Source organism: Amblyomma maculatum, chromosome 3, assembly GCF_055883805.1.
Source record: "Amblyomma maculatum isolate TAMU_Amacu chromosome 3, ASM5588380v1, whole genome shotgun sequence".
NCBI lineage: Eukaryota > Metazoa > Arthropoda > Arachnida > Ixodida > Ixodidae > Amblyomma > Amblyomma maculatum.
Genome location: NC_139346.1, coordinates 77,043,053 through 77,067,778, shown reverse-complemented (window position 1 = coordinate 77,067,778; position 24,726 = coordinate 77,043,053). Strand labels below are relative to the sequence as shown.

The 24,726-nt window shown below is 44.2% G+C and overlaps 1 protein-coding gene and 1 long non-coding RNA gene across 3 annotated transcripts in view; both read left to right on the top strand.

Moving 5' to 3' along the window:
• Positions 1 to 24,726, top strand: part of LOC146195022 (uncharacterized) — a 67,490-nt gene that overhangs the window by 18,563 nt on the left and 24,201 nt on the right. The gene's annotated exons all lie outside the window — the stretch shown is intronic.
• Positions 5,193 to 6,302, top strand: LOC146195023 (uncharacterized). The gene has a single exon (XM_084595952.1). It carries the CDS (start codon positions 5,193 to 5,195, stop codon positions 6,300 to 6,302), a length of 1,110 nt encoding a protein of 369 aa, XP_084452078.1.

Below are 24,726 nucleotides of genomic sequence, written 5' to 3'. Positions count from 1 at the left end.
GGATTGGTGGCGAAGTCAAAAGACGGCGCAATGCGTTGAACGCTTCGTCGCACTCGACCGACCACGCAGTTAAGTCACTGTTTCCTCCGAGTAGTTTCGTCAGGGGTGCAATTATCGAAGCAAAATTCTGCACGAAGCGCCGAAAATAGGAGCATAGACCTATGAAGCTTCGAAGTTGCTTGAGAGAAACTTGCTTAGGAAACTCTGCCACTGCGCGCAGCTTGGCCGGATCAGGGCGAACACCTTCCTTAGAGACGATGTGCCCCAAAATTGTCAACTCCCTGGCACCGAAGTGACACTTCTTGAGATTCAGCTGCAGGCCGGCGTCAGTAAGGCAAACCAAAACTTGCCGCAAGCGCTCTAGGTGCGTAGCGAAGTCGGCGGAAAAGACAACAATGTCGTCTAAGTAGCAGAGGCAGATGTGCAACTTGAACTTCCGCAAGGTGTTATCCATCATCCTCTCGAATGTGGCGGGCGCATTGCACAGACCGAAGGGCATCACATTAAATTCATAGAGGCCATCCGGCGTCACAAATGCGGTCTTCTCTCTGTCACGGGCGGCCATTGGTACTTGCCAGTAACCTGAACGTAAATCAAGAGATGAAAAGTACTCGGCACCTTGGAGGCAATCAAGAGCGTCGTCTATACGCGGAAGGGGGTAATTGTCCTTGTGGGTAATTTTGTTGAGGCGCCGGTAATCAATACAAAAGCGAAACGAGCCATCTTTCTTTTTCACTAGCACCACTGGTGAGGACCAGGGGCTTTGTGATGGACGAATTACACCACGTTGTAGCATGTCCTCAACTTGTTCATTGATCACGCGATGCTCTGCCGCTGACACACGATAGGGGCGCTGTCGAAAAGGCGAGTTAGAGCCGGTCTGAATGTAATGCGCGACTGTTGAAGTGCGGCCGAGAGGAGTGTGGGCGGCGTCGAAAGCAAAGCGAAATGTCTGTAAAAGGGCCACGAGCTGAGTCCGGTAGGTGGAAGGAAGAGCCTCATCGATGGCGGTTCGGAAGAAGTCGTCTGGCAACGAATCAGGCGTCGGATCGGACTGCAGAGCATCAATGTAGTTACTGCGGTAGGTCTCGGAGGCATCCAGGTCAGAGAGAAGGTGGGCTGGTTGAATGGAACCGGGAGATTCCCCACGTAGCAGAGTAATCGGGCGTGGGGACGGATTGTAGATGAGTAGCTTCGTGAAGCCACCGTGAACATCGAGAACAGCAGATGGCAGCGGCAGGTTCTTGCGGTGGACGAAGGATGCAGACGGTGTAAATAAAACACTAACGTCTGACGCGGCAGGACACGAAAGAGGCACAAGGGCACAAGCCTCTGGTGCTACGTCGACATCTTCAGCGATGGTCAGCTTTTGAGGACACACTGAACGGCTGTCGTCGGGCAGTGCGTCGCACAGTGCAGAAAATTCTACTTCAGCTCGGGCGCAATCGATCACGGCGTTATTTTTAGACAAGAAGTCCCATCCGAGGATCACGTCGTGAGAACAAGATGACAAAACTACGAACTCGACACTGTACTAAATACCTTCAATGACGACACGCGCTGTACATGCTGCTAAAGGTGCAATCCTCTCTTCACTGGCAGTGCGGAGCGACAAACCGTTAAATGACGTCGTAACTTTTCGTAATCGTCGGCAGAGTTGCTCATGAATCACTGACACTGCAGCACCCGTATCGACCAGCGCATATACGGACAGACCATCGATAGAAATCATTATAATGTTCGTGGGTGGAATATGAGGCCTTGAGCTTTTCGCAGAGTACGCAGTTCTTGCCTCAGGAACCGCGGAGCTTAGTTTCCCTCGTCAGCAGGTGGTGGTCGCCGGCGCATTGTTGACAGTGACCGGCGACGCGGAGAAGGAGAACGACGCGTTGTATATGAACGCTGTTCTGGGGCATACGCAGGCGGAGAGTGGGCAGAACGAAGCAGCGGTGGCGAGTAATCAGAAGACGCAGGCTCGGCCATGCGACGACGACATCGGCGGGCCACATGTCCAGCGAAACCACAGTAGTAGCAAATAGGACGATTGTCAGAAGTACGCCAAGGGTTGTAATAGCGCGCAGTGGGCGGATGAAGCGGGGCCGTTTGAGAAAGCGGTGCAGGGCGTAAAACAGGCTGCATGGGTTGTGACGGCTCAGGCGGTGGCCGCGCAGCCACAGCCGCGTAGGTCAAAGGGGCTGGAACAGCAGGTTGACTATACTGGACTGGTGCTTCGACGTATGTCAAAGGAGCAACAGAAGGAGTTTCAGGAAGCGTGGGGAGTGCTTCCGCAACTTGTTGGCGGATGACTTGCTGCAGCTTTGGCACTAAAGGAGTGGGAGCGTCAGGACGTTGGCGAACGAGGGATAGTTGACGGGCAACTTCTTCTCGAACGAACTGCTGTATTTGTGGCAGCAAGGTGGACTGGTCTGCTTCAGGTGTTAAAGCTGCAAGCGGCGCGGGGTTTGAGAGCGAAGAGCGAGTGATGTTACGGCGCTTGCGTAATTCATCAAAGTTGTGGCATGCGTTGATAACGTCGACGACGGTGGTTGGATTTTTAGCCAGAAGCATCTGGAACGCGTCATCATCAATGCCTTGCATAATGTGATCTATCTTGGTGCTCTCTGACATTGAAGCGTCCACGCGCTTGCAGAGGTCTACGACATCTTCAATATAGCTGGTAAAATTCTCACCAGGAAGCTGTGCACGGCCGCGCAGGCGTTGCTCAGCGCGCAATTTGCGCACTGCAGGCCGGCCGAAAATATCGGCAAAACTAGCTTTGAAAGTAGACCACGATGTGATATCGTCCTCGTGGTTGCGGAACCATAGGTTTGCAACGTCCGTTAGGTAGAAAATGACGTTATTGAGTTTTTGGTTGTCGTCCCAGTGGTTGTGAATACTGACCCGCTCATATGAGGCCAGCCAGTCTTCCACGTCATGGTCGCCGGTTCCGCTGAAGATTGGAGGATCACGCTGGCGCAAAGCTCCAGCGCAGAACACCGCGGAGGAGGGGCCGGTTGGACTGGGGGTAGTAGCGTCGGTCATTGCTTGTGTCGGGAGTGTGCGGCTGCGGAGCTCCAGGGCGGCAGGAAATGCTCACCTCCACCAAGTGAAAGGGGGTTTTTACTGTGCTTTAACAGGGATAATAGCCCTGTCGAAGTTTCACGGCGAACCACACAAGAACACAGCCAGTCTCAGCACACACAAGCGAGCACGAGCAGCGCAGCGGCACTTCGTCGTCCTTATCCTCGTCTTCGTGATATTATCACCTACTTAATCCTCGTCTTCGTATATCCTCGTGTAGTTCACTACAGTAGGAAAAAAATTGTATCTAAAAACTTGCAACTGTAATTACATCTCATTATACAAAAAGAAGAGGCACCTGTGTAGACCTGCATTGGTTATATTTTTAATTCTTGCTATCTTTTAGGGATCCTCAAGGAGACTGTGCACTTTGAGAACCTGCAGAAGATCACCATGGGTCATAAATATGTGATCTATAGTGATGCAGCCTACCCCTGATGGCCTCTACTCTACAAGCTGTTTGGAGGTGCCGTACTGCAACCTCATCATGTTGCCTTCAACAAGGCAATTAGCAGTGTTAGGAAAGCTGTAGAGGGGGGTTTGGCAGCGTAGCATGGGATTTTGCTTTTATTGACTATTTCAAGAACCAAACTTTGAGATGGTAACAGGTAGGGCGCATGTATAAAGTTGCGCAATGAACTACCGAACATCTTTGTACAGCTGTCATGTGTCTATCTACTTTGTCTTGTGTCTGCCTCAGTTGGTCAATACCTTGTGCCTTTTCAGACATAAGTGTCGGCCTATGTCCTGCGGTCAAAAAATTTGGAACATTTTTTTTTTAGGCTGCCTTTCTCAGTAAAATATGGACAAGCATGGCAAGCAGTGACCTTCATAGTTGAGGCATTTGTCAACAGTTGCAAAATTCATCTCTGTATTCCTTACAGCAATAATTGCAGCATGCAGTGGTGCATATCTTGTAAATAGGGTAAGTGACCTAGGAAACTTGGACATCAGAAACAAGTGGACAATAGGCTTGCAGACTCACAACTGGATTTTACTAAGTAACGATGACATATATAAAGTGCACAAAACCGCATGCTCAACGCTATACTTTTGCTTGCTGTATATATGTCCTCTTTCGGTTAGTAAAATACAGTTGTGAGCCTGTGTATGTCCATGTCCACTTCTGTTTCTGTTGTCCGTGTTTTCTAGAACAGTTACTCCATTTCCAAGATGAGCATCACTGCATGCAACAATGCTACCCAAAGATTTATGCTGTTCATTTGTTGACGCTGTTATGCCGAGACGCAGCTTTATGAATTTTTTTTTATGCGAGATGCAGCAATATTTATCTCGATTGATTGCAGCAGTGCATGACTACTTTCTCGTTGTTCTCGTCTCACAGTGTTCAACATGACATATTGTGTGCGTGGTGGCATTTAGGGTGGCGTGTGATAGTGTTCGTGTTCAAATGCAGGGGTTTTTGCCCGAGTGCTGTGTGCAGCGATATGACAGTTTCGGTTTACCATCTCGCTACTTGGCGAACTGAAAGGACGCGATGACTTTGGTTCGGCATTGTCTCCCATGCTCCTTTGACTGCGTGACCGTCTACCGGTGGACACCTGACAGCTGTGCTCCGGACCAACGGCTTCACTTGTTCCCAACGCTGACTTCGAACTGTTAGTGGCACGAGATGCTTGTGACCGCAAATATGCACTAGACCACCAGTCTGAACACTGTACATGAGTTGTGCCGCGTGGGCCGTCTCTAGTGTTTCACCCGAACGGTTGTGTATGCATTTGTGTATTGTCTAGATTAAGGAAAGGTGGGATCTGAGTTATAAAAGTGTCTGTATGTGTGAAGTGTCATCTGCTTTGGCGAACGAGGCGGCGAACCTCCACAGCTTGTCTTCGTCAGGCCGTCTGATGGCTTCAGTGAGAACCTGTGCTACCAGATGCATACTAGGGCATACAGATGCATACCAGATACTAGGGCACGGCAGCTCTGCAACTATGCAGTCTAATCCGTTTGTCTTCTTGGTGCAGCTAATCGGAGTCTTGGTGCTGATACCGCCACGGACTGACGCGCCTGTCGCGCCAGCTACGATCGTCGACGCAAAGAAACCGGATCATCGCGCATGCTGCTTGCCGGCTGCAGTGCTTCATGACGATATGATACAGCATGGCCGCCCTGGAAAATCAACATCAGAAGCCCGGGCGATCTTCAGCGACACACTGGCGGCGCTGCAAGCTTCGTGGGCGAATATAAAGGCCGGACATCACGACCCGCGAGCCATAGGGCACGGCAGCTCTGCAACTATGCAGTCTAATCCGTTTGTCTTCTTGGTGCAGGTGAGCAAACATTATGGAAAATGTATCCGCTCGAATAACCCTTGTTTGATTGTGCTGCCGTGCCCTCGGCTTGCGTGTCCATTGCTTTATGATTTATCTGTCCATCTTGTACAACTGCTACTGCTTGCTGGAGACGTGGAAACTAACCCTGGTCCCGACATATCACAACTTTCTAGACAGTTGCAGCAAATTGCAGACGACCTGAAGGTTATTAAAGAGGAGCGGCTCACTTCAATAGACACCAAACTAGAAAGGCTAACGTCTCTTGATGATAAGGTTTCCACCTGCTTAAACCAAGTCGCTACGTTGCAGGAAACAGTGGCATTCCTTGAAAAGAAAATCGACCACCTGGAAAACTACTCGAGAAGAAATAACTTAATCGTGTATGGGGTCCCTGAGGACCCCGAGGAAAGTAACAGCTCACTTGAAAATTTAGTTAACGGCGAAATCTTCAGGGACACACTAAAGGTTGAACAGGTAGCCATAGAAAGAATACACCGGCTGGGCAAACCAGAAGCGACAAAATGCAGGCCTGTAATTCTAAAGCTGCGGGATTTTCGAGACAAATCTGCAATCTTAAGAACCTGTACAAAATTAAAAAACACTGAATACTCGATTGGTGAAGATTTTTCAGCAAGAGTGCGTGAAATTAGAAAAAAGCTCTGGAAAACTGGTAAGGAAATGAAAGATTCAGGGCAGAAAGCTTCCCTGGTTTTCGATAAGTTACGAATCAACAATGATCTGTACCGATGGGATGACGAGACACAAAGTATTGTTTTGCTTCGATCTTACACGCAGACGGCTAACCATAAAAACCAGAAAGACAGCGTCGCTTCAACTGAAACAGATTCCCGGACTGCTAACCAAAAAAACGACAGAGCCGAAACACGGTCGCTAGGTTCCCGCCACCCGCTTCAGCCTCCGAAATAACATTTGCTAACATGAACGTTCACAGCATAGTGAACAAAACAACTTACCTTGAATCATTCCTCCTCTGCATCAGCCCTGATTTTGTTGCCATCACAGAAACATGGTTAACAAACAATATAAAAGATTTCGAAGCAACTCTCCCCAACTATGCAATTGTGAGAAAGGATAGGCTGACACGTGGCGGGGGCGTTGCTATCCTAATAAAAAAGGAAATCCCATTCGAGGTTCTGCCTGACGTCGAAGATGTCGAATCAATATTTTGCAAACTCCTGTATTCACTGCGACCAGTCTTTATCGGCTGCGTGTATCGCAGCCCGTCTTCAAACACCGATGTTCTGCATTCCTTGCACGCTTACATGCTTAGGCACTTGCTTGAATCGAGGTTAATCTTATTGGGCGATTTCAATTTACCCTGTGTTAACTGGAACACTATGCAACATCATTCTAAACACGCAGACATACTGTTTGATACCATGCTAACGTTTAATTTACGTCAAATAATAAATAAACCAACTCGTGTACAAGGTGGCAGTTCAAACATACTTGATATAGTTTTCCTTAGTGATCACTTCCCAACAGAAAAAGCAAAATTTCAGCTTCTAGATGGTATGTCAGATCACAAGATAACATTATGCAATGTACCTATTCATGACATTCTAACGCACTCGAAATCATTCGCAACATTTCCTGATTTCCACAAAGCAGATGACACCAGCATACTCGATCACCTGTCTTTTGAATTCTCTTCTTTTGAACAACTCGCCTTAGACACTAATACCGACACTGAAAAATTGTGGCAAAGATTCAAACTCATTATATCGTTTTGCATGGGTAACTTTGTGCCAGTTAAAACTAAGAAAACAAATAAGCACAGCCCGTGGATCAACCGTGACATCATCCATGCCAAACGCAAAGTCAAGCGGCTGAGAAAATCTTTAAAAGCACAACCCAGTAGCACAAGAGCTTCTATTCTCTCCGTTGCAATCAGGAATATGAAATCAAAAATAAAAGTCGCCAAAGCTGACTATTTTTCTTGCAAACTTGCTAGTTTTCTCAAGAGCTCTCCGCGAAAGTTTTGGCACTACTTAAACCCAAAACAACATAATACGACCATAATGAGTCCTGACGAAAGCAAAGCCAGAGCGAACTCACTGAATAATTACTTTCATTCGATCTTCACTACAGATGATGGCAACTTACCACACATAAAAGCTCCCAACATATGCCTTGAACCACTAACAATTGACGAGGCTGGCGTATTTAACCTCTTGCTAAATTTAGATACCAAAAAAGGACCCGGACCAGACAAAATACCAAACACATTTCTTAGAAGATATGCGGAATGGGTCGCAAAATACTTATGCCTTATTTTCAACAAATCTTTAGCCTCATCTTTCCTCCCGCAGATTGGAAAATCGCAAGGGTAATTCCTATCCATAAAAGTGGAAGTGAAAATCAAGCGTGTAACTATAGGCCCATTTCACTAACAAGTACTGCATGTAAACTACTGGAGCACTTAATTTTAAAACATATAACAACATTCCTGGAAGATCAACGCATTATATCACCATTTCAGCACGGCTTCCGTAAAAACCTATCCACCGTCACTCAACTAGTAGAACTAATACATGATGCTTCTCTTAGCATCGACCACCAAAAGCAAATAGACCTGATTTTACTAGATTTCTCTAAAGCATTCGATCGTGTATCGCATAACAAATTAATTCTAAAGTTAGAATCCACACTAGGCAAAGGAACAATCATTAACTGGATCAAAAGCTATTTATCTGACCGGTTACAATTTGTAGAGCTTAACAGTGAAAAGTCCACAATAACTGAAGTCACGTCAGGTGTACCCCAGGGCAGCGTTCTAGCTCCTATTTTATTTCTAATCTTCATAAATGATTTACCTGCTAGCGTTCGTGTTAATATGAGGCTTTTTGCTGATGATTGTATATTATACCATAAAATAAATTCGCCAATTGATCATGTAGCACTTAATGGTGCACTAAAATCAGTATGTGAATGGTGCGCTAAATGGCAGATGAGCATTAATACTGAAAAATCAGCCGTGTTACGAATTACCAGGAAACATAGTGTGTCCGAATTTTCATACACACTAAACAATATTCCGCTTCCCACAGTTACACAGCATAAATACCTAGGCCTAATTATATCAAATAATCTTAAATGGGACACTCACATGAACTTCATTACATCATCAGCACTAAAACGACTTTTTTTTCTTAAGAGGCGCCTCCGAGACGCCCCATCAGACATTAAATTACTTTCGTATAATACTTTTGTCAGACCCGTACTTGAATACGCAAATGTAGCCTGGTTTCCGTTTACAGATAAACTAATAAAAAAACTAGAGGGCGTCCAGAGGAAAGCTGCTAGATTCATCTATAACAAGTACAGACAAACGGACTCACCCACAAAACTAATAAACAAAGCTGGAATACTCACGTTACAAAACCGCGCCAGGCTTGCACGGCAGAAACTGCTTTACCAACTCATTCATAAAATGATAAACATAGATACTTCGAGGTATATTGCAAAACCAGACACAAGAGCAACACGACATAGACATTCACAAACACTGGAAGAATATCGCTTTAACACAGACTGTTTTAAACATACATTTTTCCCGACAGCAATTAGAGAATGGAACAACCTACCATCATGTATAACACGTTCATCTTTAGAAACTTTTTTGCAGTCTTATGAAGCCCACCTACTCGTTTTACAATGTCAGTTATAATCATAGTTCAAACTCATTCAGTGCTCTATGTTAATGTCAAGTGTGCTTCGCTGTGGTGTGTTTTCAGGCATTTTTTTAGTTACTCTCATGTTATTTGTAATCCGTTACTATCAAATACTTGCTATTAACTGTACTACTGTTTCAAACCGTTGTAACGCTGTATATTTTTGTACTTTTGTTGTGTATTTCCAAATTTGTGTGCCCTTCCTGCAATAATCCCGATTGGGATTGGCAGTATTTCCAAATAAATAAATAAATAAATAAAAAAGTGATGATGCCATTTTATGGTTTTTCACTTCATGCCGCTAATTCACAGCTCATATAATTATTGGTCGCATGTGCTGCTAGAGTCATTATTCAGTTTTCTGTACACTACTGAATTAATTGTACTCTCATTGAGCTGTCATGTTGTCATCATGCCCGAGACGCTTTGCATTGTAGCCCCATCCAGTAGTGCAGCCAGAGCTCGAGTTTTACCAACGTTGGCATCAACGAATGCCGCAGATGCACTCTCCCTCTGTTTCCGCACTCTTTTTTTTTTTCATAAACTAATGTCGCCTTTGAATCTCCTAGATTTTAACCCTGCAAAACTGTGTCTAGTCAGGCCAAAGCTATCACTCATATCTTTATTTTTTTTGCAGCTGTGGGTTTCGTGGATCCTGAAAATCATTTCGCGAGCCCTTATTTGAGAAACACTGACCTATGATATGTTTTTAGCAATTACCACTATGTGACGGGACATTTTGAATTTCTTTTGGTGAAGTGGTGACCACAGGCCACTAACAGTGTTTTCAACGTTGTAGCTGAGGCTCACTTGAGAGAGGTTGCGCACATAATTTTTTTTTCGAGTCATTGCATATGTTTACAATTCTCACAATGCAAATATTTCTTAAAATATGCAATTTAAAATTAGTGTAATGCCCTTTGCAGATAATTTTGGACCTGTATTTGCGAAACTGTAGCCTTAGCTACTTATGCACCATAAAATGCAAGAACAGAAACACACCGACAGCATTTGTGTTGCAAAAATGTATTTGGGATTTATTTGGCAAAGTGAACATGGTCGAGAGAGTTTTGGAGAAAATAAACTGGTGCTATCTGCAATGTGATATAGTGCCAACATAAATAACTTTCATTCTTTCATCAGCGCAATCAGCATCTTGTCAACTGATTGCCAAGATTTCACCAGCTGATCTCCGCATGTCCATCTTCACACGGGGCAGTGTTCGTCACCAGGTGCTGCATAAAACATCCGTGTTGTATTCTTCTACCTTCCTGGAATGAAAAGGTGCAGTGTTCACAGAAATTACTGTAAAATTAAAGCTGTTATGAGAAACCTGGAGGTTGTTTAATATTGCTCTCCAGCTCGTATTGCAGTGAATAACTACGCACATGATTATTCATGAAATGTCTGGGCATATGGCATACCCCTATATCATGGCACAGAAGTGCAGCAGTCTCCTCTTGTGAATGCACCTATCAGGGGTGGAATTGCCACTCCATTTGCTCCATTCTGCTCCCAAACTGCTTTTCCTGCTCTATCCTGCTCCAAAATGCAATATTGCTCCAAAACTGCTCCAAATTGGCTGTTTTAATGTTCTACCATCAAATTTAGTGCAACACGCAAACAATGTCTTTGCACCAGTGGCAAAGATATAACGCATCTAGCACTGGGCTTAATACAAACGAAATTTTTGTAAGGGAAGGAAGAATGTGGCATAATAAATATTTGTTTGCAAGTAAATTTAATATGAGTCACTGGCGATTGGAGATAATTGCAAAAAACATGCACTGTGCATGTGACGTAGCACCTCCTCTCAGCCTTTGGATCACCGGTGGAGGGAGAAGCAAGAGCAGCAAGCGAAGCAGATAGGCGCAAACTACCGTAAGTCGTTAGGAAGGAAACTTGTCTGACTGAAAAAACCACATGAGTTATTCTAATGGTTGTGGTCTAAGAACAAGCAGGCACCTATCGAGCCTCTTTTTCAGTAACAAGCTTGTCGGGCCTACGGCAGACAAAATCATACTTGAATCGTTATGGGTTGGTACTCCAAAGATGTCACTCACTAGGAAGCGTCTCAAGAGTGTTGGAAAGCCATACAGGGCCTATTGCCAAGATTTAAAAAATGAGCCCCAGCATTGCTCAAGCAAAGAATGATAAAACTATTGGAAGGAGGTAGTGAAGTAAAAATGCTGAAGGATGAAAAGGCTACCCTTCAGTGCCATCTACATTTCCTGAAGGCACTACTGACCACTGCTCAGGAATTTATCAGCACAGGCATAGGATCAAAAAGGGATATGCACAAGATAGAGAGCAGAAATGTCATGTCCATTAATCTGAGCTCCAAATTAGTGGCATTGCTTGAGTGCATTGAAGTGGTAAACTTGACATTTGAATCTGTCATGTCAGAATAGGCAAATGCGTTAGGTCACAAGGTCACACTAGGTGTTCAGTTATAAAGCACACCAGCAAGCATTTTGTTTGCTGGCTAGTCTGTTTCAAGTTGGTGGCCATTGTCAGAAATGAGTGCGAAGTTGGAGAGGCATTGAACTTGCATAAAAAGGAAGAGCTCATCTTTTTCTGTCAGAGAGAGAAAAACAATTACTACAATTATCAGAGGCATTTGACCTTAGGAACCTGCTCCAAAACTCTTGTCTCATTGCTCCAAAGCTGCTCCAAAACTCTTGTCTCGCTGCTCCCAAAGCTGCTCCAAAATGCTTGAGCCTGCTTCCACCCCTGACCTATGTATCAGACCCATTGATGACTGTCTTTAGTGGTAATGGCACATACCCACGGCGGGGAATAGGCCATGGTATATAGCAAGTACAAAAGGTTCATGGACAAGCAATTGGGTATTTTGATAATTACGAATCTTAAACTAGAATTTCATGAAAAAAAGAAAGGAAAAGAAAAGGCAGTGAATTCTCATTGTAGCAATCTTCCTGGTGTGATTATATAGTTGTGAACAGAATTGCACACAGGTTGTAGGGTATATCCCTTGGCACTTGCCCCGAAGGAGAGGAGAATAAACACAAATAGCATGCCTGAGTAATCACCATTTGAACGATCTAACAGTCACTAACAGTGTTTCACAAGGAAGCCTGCTTTGGCCACTGTTGTTGAAAGTGTTCATCAAAGACATTGCCCACATCGACATATCCATTAAATTTGTCGTACATATATAGGGTGGATCTGGTACATATGATATGGGCGTGTCCAGAAATCTAAAATATAAATCGAGAGACAAAAAATAATTTTGGGAAACTACTGTCGAGCTCACGCCCTGAAACTCTGCTAGGTCTAATCCGACTAGCTGACGTCGCCCATGTCCAAGGACTCCAGGCCGTCATCTTTGCGGATAAGTTGACACCTATCTTGCACCTGTTGGATATTTATTAGTTTTGCCACCACCACATGCAGATGACTGTTCTATTATGACGGGCACTGATGCAGACACGTTGACAAAGCAAAGCAAAGCCTTCCTGTTAACATTATTGTTGTGGTTTCAATCAAACAAACTTAATATAAATTGTTCAAAGACAACGCTGATTATTTTCCCAGAAAAAAAAAAAATTTTTAATCGTGCTGTCAGCAATGAGAGCCGGAACATTACAATTGTAGGCTCGCAGAGAATACTAAGTGTCACGTTCAACAGCAATCTATACTCGGACTTGCCTGTTGCTGGCATATGCAAAAGATTTTCCATGGTATTTGATGTTATTTTATGTCAGTGAACGCTCCTTCTGATGCACATTGAAAACAAATTGAATCATTTTTTCACATCAACCAATGCATTAAGACCACAGTGGAGGGTGGAGTAAACAATAATATAATTTTGCCATCCTTTTCTTGAGGATAAATAAAATTCACCAAATGGGTAATTGCGGTAGAAATGTCTCTATAAAATATTACTTCTGAGCTTTTGCGTTGATTATGCACATGCACAGCAGCATGCTGCAATGACCTAAGAGCTGGAAATGCATCACGCGTCCAGGCAAACATCACACAAAAGTGTGAAGCCGCAAAAAAAAAAGCATGTGGGAACTTCCCACACTTTGCCCGATGATGAATACATTCTGGAGAGGGGTGCCTGAGGCCACACCACACAGGAAGATACGGTGGCTGTTTGGGAGAAGGGACATGGCCATAAAACCATTACACTGATCCATTAGGAGTTGAGTTCTACAGATGCTGTTTTGATCCGCTGTATGTGACATCAGACATGCCCTGTGTTTTTCTGGCAGACAGACTCCTTGTTAGACTATTGCAACGCTATCAAAGTGAAAAAGGAAGTTTCTATGTCTCCTCGCCTGTTCCCAAGGTATGACTGCAGGAACATTGCTTACCAATACTGTTTGATTGACTGGCTGATTGACCCGAAGAGATGTGCCGTGTTTTATTGGCCAAAGTTCTGTGAGAGGGCTGGATTGATTGTTTAAAGGTTTCTTGTGGAGTAAAAAAAAAACAATACTGGCCCTGGGCAAGAGGCTCAATAGTCTGTCATTGCTATGAACTTGCTTTTGACCTTTTGCTGTTAAGACCTTTGAAGTATGTACATAAGTCTGCAGAAGTGCAATCAAATTTCATTGTTTTTGTTCTCTCATCTTCGAAACGTCATTCTTCTCTCAAACCGAAGACTCAGTCATGCCACCAAATGGAGTGTAGCTTCAAAACAGTCTGAGACAAGCATAACAATACACAAAGCATTGCGATGGTATCGTGAGTGTGCACCATGAACATGAAAATTTGTGAATAATTTGTTTTCCTACTCATTTATTTCATTTATCGCTGCTTTCATAGGCCATTGCATTTTGTATAATGCACTGTTGCTGCTGCTGGTCCATGCATAGTTTTGGCATGAATGCAAAAGCTAACAACTAGGGTCTAGTGCAGTTGTACTAAGCAGTCTTGAGTTTTAAACTATAGTAAGTTGTTAAGGCATTGAGATAAATAAAACTTTTTACAAATTGGTGCTGCTCAAAATAACGTAAATATGTCCTCACCCCTCAAGGGCACTGACTGCAGGCTTGGTGTTGTCAGCAGCGGCTCCACACTGTGCAGACTTGTGGCTGTGCCATGGAAGCAAGGAAACAAATGAAAGAAATAATTATTCCTGCAGCCATGAGATCTTAGGCTGTTTTCCGGTGCATAACAACATGCACGAGCTTACTTTAGCACTCTGGCTACACTTTGTACACTGCAGTAAGAGAATCAAGACTGAACATTGCAGTGCTTTGTAAATAGCTGTAACGTGTTCAACAAGAACATTGAAGAAAGTAATATAAGAAGTGTTGTCGCTTACTATTCCGGGAGTTGTCATGATTGCTTTCATCATCATGAGTCTCTCTGGGCACCATGTCATTCAGGCACTTGCAGGCTCATTTTCATCTGAAAGGGAATAACCATATGAGACACAGATGATTGGTAATTAACTTGCCAACATAATACAGGATCTAATTGTGCAGCTGAAAGTTGCTCCAGGACACTAGAAAAGTGCCACGACGCAGACACTTGCCTTCATTCAATGCAATGGTCCTTAACAAGGATCCTTTTTTAATTTTCAGGTGTTTTTATAACACAATGAGCAAACCAGTTCAGCCTCTGCGACTTGTATATGCTAATAAGTTTGTCCAACAGCATAAAATGCTTCATTTCACGTGCTGACACAGGGACACAAGTTCATAAGCTTGGAGCAAAAAAAAATTAAATAACCTCTTGCACTATTTGGCTTTGGCACTGCATTCAGCATGTGCTGTTAGCTAATGGTGCCAGACAATTAATTGTCTGAGAAGATAAAGTAAACCATCTTGCAAACAATTTTCATTTATTGTGGCTCCTGGTGGCTGTGCACATTTACATGCACATGTAAACAAAAGCAGCTACACGACGTGTATTATATTATGCAACTCGAGCCATGTTTAGCAAAAATGCTGAAATATCATGTATCTAATTCGCACAACGTAAGTGGCTTTTTACTTTGCGCTGCTATTCCCCAGCAATCGACTAGGCGGTGTTCAGACGGGCGGGTCGTATGTATCGTGGGAAAGCATCATCCACCACCACTCCTACTCGGAGCGCACGCGATCGGCAGGCGCCGAGTCATTGCCATTCAGAGCTACTCGAAAGTGCCGTTTTCGTCACATATGATAACTAATTGTTCCGCTCGGACAGTCCGCTGTCCAGTCCGATCGTCTGAACAGAGAAGGTAGTGGGTAGTGACTTACCAGAATCATTTTTTTTTTCTAACGCTGGATGGCTTGCAAAGGCCTTTGCGAACGCCTTCATTGCGCAGCGGAGCGAGCGCTCGTTCGCCGTCGGCGGATCCCTAGAAATCGTTGCAACTTCTTTCGACGGCGCCTTCTCCCTGCGCTGTACAGTGTATGTACAGGATGGTCGATCTCGAGCTACTTGCTGGTCGTCCGCCGCACTGAAACGCTTGCGCATGATGTTTTCTTGGCACGGCCGGGGCAAGGGTATTACAGCATTTGATGACGCCAATGTGAAAACGGGAGAACTATGTGGCCCGTTGCGCACAGCAGCACTCTACAAGCACTCGTAGCACCATCCCATCGGCGCTTGGCTTAGCTTGGCGGCTTAGCTCCATGGCTGCTGAAATCTCGTGAGATCTCGCGAGATTACGCCAAGCTGGACTTCACGCGGCATACGTCTCCGGAGTACGTCTCCAGCGCCTGCACGTATCGGCAGTTTTCACGCATGCGCAGTAGGCGTCCCATACGTCTACGTCTGTACGTCTCCGGGAGACGTAATACGTCTCCGGTAAGCTAAATCTCTCTATTATCTGCGAATAAATTGCTAGACATTTAGTAAAAACTCCAAAGTAACACATATAATAAAAAGTTGCCCACTTACATGGTACTGCTCCGATTGAAATCAAAAACATTTACGTGCAACCTAACATCGTCATGAACTAGATCTCGCCCTCGAAGGTCTCCACATATAACCAATAAATTCTTATATCCTGCTATTATGGTGACCTCAGCCCTCATCCTGTGAACACCGATATGGTAGTAAATATATATTTATATTGAAATAATATATTTCGTCACCTCGTAACCATTCCCTGTCTATATCACATGTTTACTATGCGCACATCAGATATCTTTTTTGGGACGTCATTCTTAGGCTAGGATGACCTAAGCTGTGCATCCTATCCGCACTCATGTTAGGCAAATGAAATATTCATGTTGTTGGAAAGACGGACTAATACAATTGAGTTAATGTAACCAGCCTTTACGTCCGTCTTCATCAGTTTGTCACCTTTGCTCATCAATTACGCCGCCAGCGTCCCTCAAACTGCAGTGAACCAATGCACTTTCATTACCTCATTGCGAAAAATATTGCTTTCTCTTTGTATAATGAAACGAGAATGGAACGACCAGAGGAACCTTGAATCGCAAAATCGAATATTTTTCCACAAGCTTCGATGTCGGAGCTAGACATCTCTCCACTACGGCGTGTCAAGTTACTAAAACCGTGTAGGCATGTGACTCTAATCATGTTTCAGGAAAATTATGACTCGTGCCTTGTGTGGCCAACGTCACAGGTGCCAGCGCTGAGATTGCAGTGTGCATGACGCACCCTATCCTGGTCTAAATGACTGCAATGAAAACCACCTTCGCAGTAATACGTGCCAAATATAGGCTGGTTGGCCTTTGTGTTAGAGGTGGTTTTTCATATGGGTATGTCCCTTATCCTAACCAAGTAAAAATGAAAAACCGCAATTTGAAATACGTTTAGATAAAAAAAAAACTAAAACGCCTTCCTTTAATTACGAAAGGGGGTTAGTGATGATGGTATCTATTCGCACAGGGAATAGCTTTTAAAGCTAATCCGCCTGCTATTGCTGCGCCTCTTCTACCTCGTAAACCAAAGAAAACTAGTCATCACAAGGGCAAGAGTTTTTAAAATGTTACACAGAGAATATACCACGTGGTGCTCACTGGTATTAAGGCTTCTGAGCTAGTAGTGAGGGATGTGCATGGTATAGTCAAATATAATGATAGTCTATATTTTAGGAGCAGCGCATCGGGATAATAATTATTAAGCACTCCCAAGATATTGTGAACAATCATGCTTTTAATTTCAGCCGGATTGCATTAACCAGATTTAGAGAAGCGCACTAAGGTCAATCTCAGCGATGTGCTACTCGATAGACATGTCTCAAGTTTTTAAAACGTATAGCTTAGTCTTTGAAGCATTTAGGAAAGAATAGTTATTCTCAATACGCATGAGCAAAATGTTGTGAGCTTCAAGTAGGTACTTTCCGAGCAGTTACCCACCGAGGCACATTGTGTAATGAGGTGATGGTGCTGGGTGCCAGCACGGACCTCTAGACCTCATACCGAATCTGTGATCCGTAGCGTGGCGGTACGTTGCAAAGTGGAGTAAAGAAACTTCGAATGGTGGCGGTCGGGGTCGTGGTCCAGCCTCGACCGACGGGCTCCTATGTGTCTACCAGGCCAGGGGCTCAACAAAGCCAAAAAACAAACACGTGGACACCCCCTGGTCGAAGTAGTCACCAATGAGCAAAGCGATAAACAACTGTCCAAAAAATCTCGCTGAGTTGAGTGTCCAAGTTACTCTTTATCGCATCTGCAACCAAACAAAGGGCGTAATCTCAAAACACGAACTACTCTAAAGTGCTGATTGGCCTCGAGATCGAGCAGAGTCGCCACTTTGCGGCTCCGCGGTGAAACCTACTCAGTATGGATGCGTTTTCGCGTTGCGTGCCAGCCCGCAGTGATATACGTGCGCGTGCGGCGTGTGCAGGAGTGTTTTTGTTTGTTTCGCGGTTCCTGTGCGCTTTTGCTACCTATATGCCTCGTGCAAAAAAAATATGAACAGTGTCAAAGCACAACAAGTTGCTGCCGTCAATAAAAGTTTATGCAAACGCTCAGAAATCGCATATTCCCGTTTCTGTTTGGAATACTGCGGCTACTAAAACATACGCCACCGCAGACTGCTTCATATAGCAGAATGCAGTTTGAACAGACCGCTCTATGCCTGCTATGCCTTCTGTATGCACGATAGAGTTGTGTGAGTACATTTTTTTTTTGCTTTTAAACCTCTGTCGCGGTGTCTCAATGGTGAGGGCCTCGATTGCTGATTTCGAGAACGGGGGATTTAATCATGACCGTTTCGAAAAGCGCTCCTCTGCTGTGAGATTTGACTGCACACTAAACAATGAAAAAATAAAAACGGCACCAAAACCAGCCTCTGCAATCATCCGTCATAGCCGGTGCCGCTTTCATGCGTTAAACCCGGGCCAATATGCATTTCTTTTCTTTTTTTTCCTTTCTTTTTTCTTTCTTTTTTTTTGTTGTTGAAGGTTTCTCTGCATCTGTAAAAGTGGTAGTGAGCACATTTTGCCTTAGAGAAGTCCTCAAATATTTGAGAAACATCTTCCCTGCCCCTAATTGTTACACTGAATATTACATAATACACCTAGATTAATATACTTTATTGGTAGCCTATTATAATCATTATAATCCCCTTTCGTCCAAGTGCTGTCTTTCGAGAGAACTCGTCGTTTCTAACAAGGGGAGAAAAACAGCTTCATGCGGGCTTAGCTATCAGTGTTTAGTTCGGGAATAAATACATTTTTATAGACCCCGCAGGGGGCATCTGTTAAAGCAGATGTTTGCGTGTACTGTGCGACACCACGGACCCCGAGCACCCACGCTTAGCCGTGCGTGGCATCGCCGTGTCTGGGGAAAAGGGGATCCTGGTGGTTGAGCCGATGCCGAGTGTTTGGACCTTTAAGGCCCCTCGGCGGAGGCAACACACCACTTTGGCCCACGCTTCCCACAGACGGCACCTCAGGGCTGACCCACCCGGGGGAAATCGGCAGTCGCCTTTTCCTGTCCTCCCCTCCATCTTTCACTTTCCTATCCTCTCTCTTACAACTGTCCTGTCTTCTCTTACCTTCTTCGTTTCTTCCTACTTCCAGGCGGCGAGGGTTAACCTTGTGTGGCTAACCACCCTGCGTTATGCCATATTTGGTTATAGTCGGGGTGTACGGCTGGCGCGGGCAGGTCTGCTTTGCGAGTTCCTGTCCCGTCCCCTCGTTGGGCTCCATGGTGGGTGGCCGCCACCCCGGCTGAACAAAAACTTACTGCATGGCTTCTTCTTTGCTCTCCAATGATCGTTCCCGAAAAAGGGGACGGACCGATGAAACTGCAAACTTCTTTCTAAAGAATGCAAACAGATTCCCACGCTTCCACGTGGTGCACAGTGAAGACCCTCAAAAAACAGCTAGGCAAATATCTCCTTTTGTCGTGACCAAGACATTGACTGAAGCAATAGGCCAAGGATACAATGTCAAAAAACTTCCAAATGGCGACCTACTCTTGGAAATTATGTACCATCATCAAAATGAAAAACTTCCTACAGTAACCAGCTTTGGGGAATGCCCAGTTAATGTCACCAAACACCGCTCTCTAAACATGGTGAGGGGAGTCATTTCAGATGACGACCTAAAGTACCTAAGTGAAGAAGAACTCCTTGAAGGACTAAGAGAACAAAATGTCATCAATGTGTTCAGAATTAAAATCAGACGGGATAACAAAGAGATACCGACCAGGCACTTAGTCCTTACCTTCGAATCGAGCACACTGCCCGAGGCTGTGGAGGTAGGGTACACGAAGATAAAACTGAAACCGTACATACCTAACCCGCGTCGCTGTTTCAAATGCCAAAGGTATGGCCACGGCTCACAGACTTGCCGAGGCCAACTTACATGTGCGAAGTGTGCCTCCCACGAGCATCCCACTGAGAACTGTGAATCCGAAACGCATCTTTGCATCAACTGTGAGGGCAGCCACGCTGCTTACTCACGAACCTGTCCAACATGGAAACAAGAGAAAGATATCATCACACTAAAAGTCAAAGAAAACCTCACTTACAGGGAAGCACGTAAGAAACTCACGTCCACTCACACCCCAACTTATTCTGTTGTGACGCAAAAGGGGGCGGCGTCACAACAGTCTTTGGAACCTGCCCAGGTGACACACGGTGCACCTAAGGCAGGGACCTCTACGTCCCCGGTGGAAGTAGCTGGGGCTGCTCCACCACCCCCAAAGCAGGCTGCGCGGGCGTCTAGGTCAGCTGGCCCCAAGGTCTCTCCAGTAACGGCGAGATCTACCACAAATGTGTCTGTGCAGTCTGCACAATCGTCCAGCACGTCCGAGGACGCAATGGACACAACAAACGACGACCGTCCGGGGCCGTCAACATCTGACAGGCGACGGAGCTCCTTGGAGCGAACTAGAAAAGAAAATGCCCGAATCACCGGGCCAGAAAAAACTTAGTCTCTCTACCTTCCTCATATAAAATGGCGTTCTTAGTTCATTGGAACTGTAGAGGACTTTTAAGAAACTACAGCGATATAAAAGACATTCTTGCTTCATTCTTACCCGCAGCACTGTGCGTTCAGGAAACCAATCTCGGTGCGCAGCATAAAAACATACTAAAAAAATATAAAGTTTTTCGCCGCGACCGAGAGCACGTTAGCAGGCTCTCGGGTGGTGTTGCTATCATTGTAAGGAATGATATTGCAGCTAGTGAATACAAACTTGACACTCAGTTTGAAGCAGTGGCAGCCACCTTGCTTACATTTAAAAGAATCACGGTGTGCTGCGTGTATGTTGAGCCACATCGAAAAATAGCTCTCAATGACCTAGAAAACCTTATAAATCAACTACCGGAACCTTGTGTGGTAGTTGGTGATTTTAATGCACATTCTCCTTTCTGGGGAAGCGAAAAAATTGATGCGCGAGGCCTAATTATTGAAGATTTTATTCTATCTAACAACATTTGCTTACTAAACGCGGGTAAACCGACCTACTGCTCTCCGAGCACGGGAAAGATGAGTGTTTTAGACCTGTCATTTTGTTCACCTTCTCTCTTTAATGATTTTAAATGGGAAGTTTTAGAGAATCCATATGGGAGTGATCACCTACCAGTACTAATCCGCATGTCATCATCACCAAAAGTCACCCCAAGCAAACCGCGACGATGGAAGCTCCATTTAGCCGACTGGCCACTTTTCGAGTCCAAAGCCAATCTGGAAGAAGTTTTTTCAGAGGAGCTCACTGTAGATGAATTGAATGAAAGGTTTACTAATTGCATAATACGTGCAGCAAAACTAGCTATTCCACAGTCTTCGGGAGTTGTGCATAGCAGTAACAAAGCCTGGTACACGCAAGAATGCCGGGATGCAAAAAAGAAACAAAATAAGGCCTGGGGAACTTTCCGCAGGTACCCAACCCAAGGAAACCTTATAGCATTTAAAAAGGCAAGAGCAGAAGCACGATTTATTCGTCGAAAGGCTGAAAAAGAATCGTGGCAGAGGTATGTAACGTCAATAAATAGCTCAATGACGTCTAAGAAAATGTGGGAACAAGTTCGTAAACTCTGTGGAAACTTTTCCCCGTTTACAATTCCCATCCTCACAGCCCCTGGTGTTCAGACTAGCATAGAAGAACAGGCCAATATACTAGGCGAACATTTCGCACACGTTTCAAGTTCGTCACACTACACAGAAACATTCCTAAAATACAAAAACATAGCTGAGAAACAAAAACTCCCAACAAGTGGTGGCAGAAATGAATCATATAATAGTTTTATTACACTCCAAGAAGTAAAGAACGTCCTTGCTGCTGGAAAACAGACTGCGCCTGGTCCTGACGAAATTCATTACGAAATGCTGGCTCATTTATCCGAATCCTCTGTAGAGGCACTTGTGAAATTCTTTAACAAAATTTGGACTCTGGGTAAACTCCCGGAGGCTTGGAAACAAGCCGTTATTGTTCCGTTTCTGAAACCAGGAAAGCCGCCGACCTCAGCGGGCAGTTACAGACCCATAGCTCTGACCAGCTGTTTAGCAAAATGTTTTGAAAGTGTTTTAAACATCCGACTAACTTTCATCTTAGAATCTCATAAACTTCTTAATGTTCATCAGTGTGGCTTTAAAAAAGGGTGTGCAACGACCGACCACTTAGTGCGTCTTGAAAATACTGTCAGGGAAGCGTTCATACATAAACAAAATTGCCTCGCCGTTTTCTTTGACATGGAAAAGGCATACGATACGACTTGGAGGTTCGGGATCCTACGCGATATAGCAGATTTGGGCATCCGAGGCCGGATGCTAAATGTTCTGAAGGACTTTCTATCAGGTCGTTCATTTCAAGTACGTCTCGGTACCACCTTCTCGAGGAACTTTATTCAAGAGAATGGGGTACCTCAGGGGTGCATTTTAAGTACAACTTTGTTTATTGTAAAAATGAATTCTATCAGCAAGGTAATCCCAAAATCCATTATGTTCTCGCTGTATGTCGACGACCTTCAAATAGCCTGCACATCCTCAAACATATCAATTTGTGAAAGACAAGTACAATTAACACTAAATAAACTAGACTCATGGGCTTTTAAAAATGGGTTCAAATTTTCCCCACAGAAAACCGTGGCAGTAATGTTCTCGCTGAAACGAGGTATACAGATCAATCCCAAGTTACACTTAAATGGGATTGAGTTGCCAGTAAAGAGCGAACATAAATTTTTGGGTGTAACGTTCGACAGAAAACTAACATTCCTGCCTCACATAAACATCCTAAAGAGGAAAGCCATAAAATCTCTAAACATACTGAAGGTTCTCTCTCGGAAACACTGGGGGTCTGATAGGGCGTGTCTTCTACATATATATCGATCTGTTGTGCGGTCTAGCTTGGACTACGGGTCCATAGTCTACGGGTCAGCTAGACCATCATACCTAAGGAAATTGGACCCGGTACATAACTTAGGTTTACGCCTTTCTTGTGGCGCTTACAGAACATCCCCTGTTGATAGTCTATATGCAGAGACGAACGAGCCTCCGCTGAAAGATAGAAGGGCTTCACTTACATGTGCTTATGTCCTTAGAATAAGGTCACAGAAAAAACACCTCTGCTATCCAATAGTCTCAACATGCCGCTCACGAGTAATTTTCACAAATAAACCACAAGCGACGAGGCCACTGATAATGCGTTTCGAAAACATTTGCAGTGAGTTAGAAATTCTGGACACCTTGCCCGACACTGCACCAAAAAACAGCCCCCTACCCCCATGGTACAAACTTCCAAATGTCTGCGATCTCACTCTAACACACTTCAACAAAAGCCAAACTCCTAAAGAGCATATAATACAAGAATTTCGCACAATAAAAGAAAAGTACAGTAATTATACAGAGTTTTATACAGATGGATCAAAAACTTCTACTTATGTTGGCTGTGCCGTAGTTGAAGAGAACTGGGAACAAATAATTAGGCTTCCTCAGTGCGCATCAATCTTTACAGCTGAATCCTATGCTATCCTGACAGCTGTAGAAAAAATAGTGAATGAAGGCATTGGGAACAGTGTCATCTACACCGATTCGTTGAGTGTACTGATGGCTTTAAATCACAGAAATGCTGCCATGCCTCTAATCGGTGACATAATACATAATGTAAAAATGATCACGACACAAGGACATAACATAGTGTTCTGTTGGGTCCCTAGTCACGTAGGCATTGACGGCAATGAAAGAGCAGACAAATGTGCTGCACTTGCCCACAACAAATTGATTCAGAAAGTAAACATACCACATAGTGATTGCTTGAAATTAATAAAACATAAACAGATGAATAAATGGCAGTCCAGATGGAACAACCAAGAAAATAATAAGTTGCGTCTCATAAAGCCTGTACTAGGAGAATGGCAATCGAGCACACATCAACAACGTTTTATGGAAGTGATAGTATGCCGTCTTCGTATTGGACATACACATCTAACACATAACTTTCTGCTAATGAAACATAACAAACCGACCTGTGAAGAATGCGACGAGATACTCACTGTAAACCACATTCTAATTACATGCTCAAAACTTGAGGCACTACGGAGAAAACATTTTACTATATTTTACAATCATACCATCCCATTCCATCCCACCTTGCTTTTAGGAGAAAGAGCACTTGTAAACCTAGCATCTGTTCTCAGTTTCCTAGAAGAAGGAAGCTTTTTAAATAAACTATAGATTAAACATATCCATTTCCTCTTTTGCAACCAGAACATACATTAACCTCGCTCTTGGCGCATGATAGCCTTAGTTGCTTATGCGCCATAAAACCCAACACAACAACAACAACAACATTTTTATAGTCGCATTATAAGACGACCTCCATTTCTTCCGAAATAGTTTTATATCTGGCACCTGTTTTGGAAGCTACCCTAATATTTTACTTTGCATAAAATTTAGTCACTGCTAAATAATTAGTGATAAAGAAATTTTCAGCCGTTAAAATTGCTTCCCAGAACATGACAGTGCCCATGCGCAGTTTATAACGACGTCTTCGCAGCGAGTAATTGGTAGCTTGCACTCTAACGTTACTGAAAATTAATCGCTGATTATTGTAAATTCTGTCAAGTGTGTAAAAGCTCTCACACGGTGAAATTTATTGGCATTGCAAAACGAATTAATTACACTACTAATTTACCATTATATATCACATCACACACGTCAGAAATCCCTTATACTTTCCTCGGTTTCAGGAAATCATTTACAGTTAGTGGCACATGCAGTAATACGCTATCACATTCTATGACAGTGGCCGGAAAAAGCATCT

Bases quoted from the DNA above. Each gene is read 5' to 3' on its own strand.
- LOC146195023 (XM_084595952.1), top strand. From the start codon at position 5,193: ATGATACAGCATGGCCGCCCTGGAAAATCAACATCAGAAGCCCGGGCG.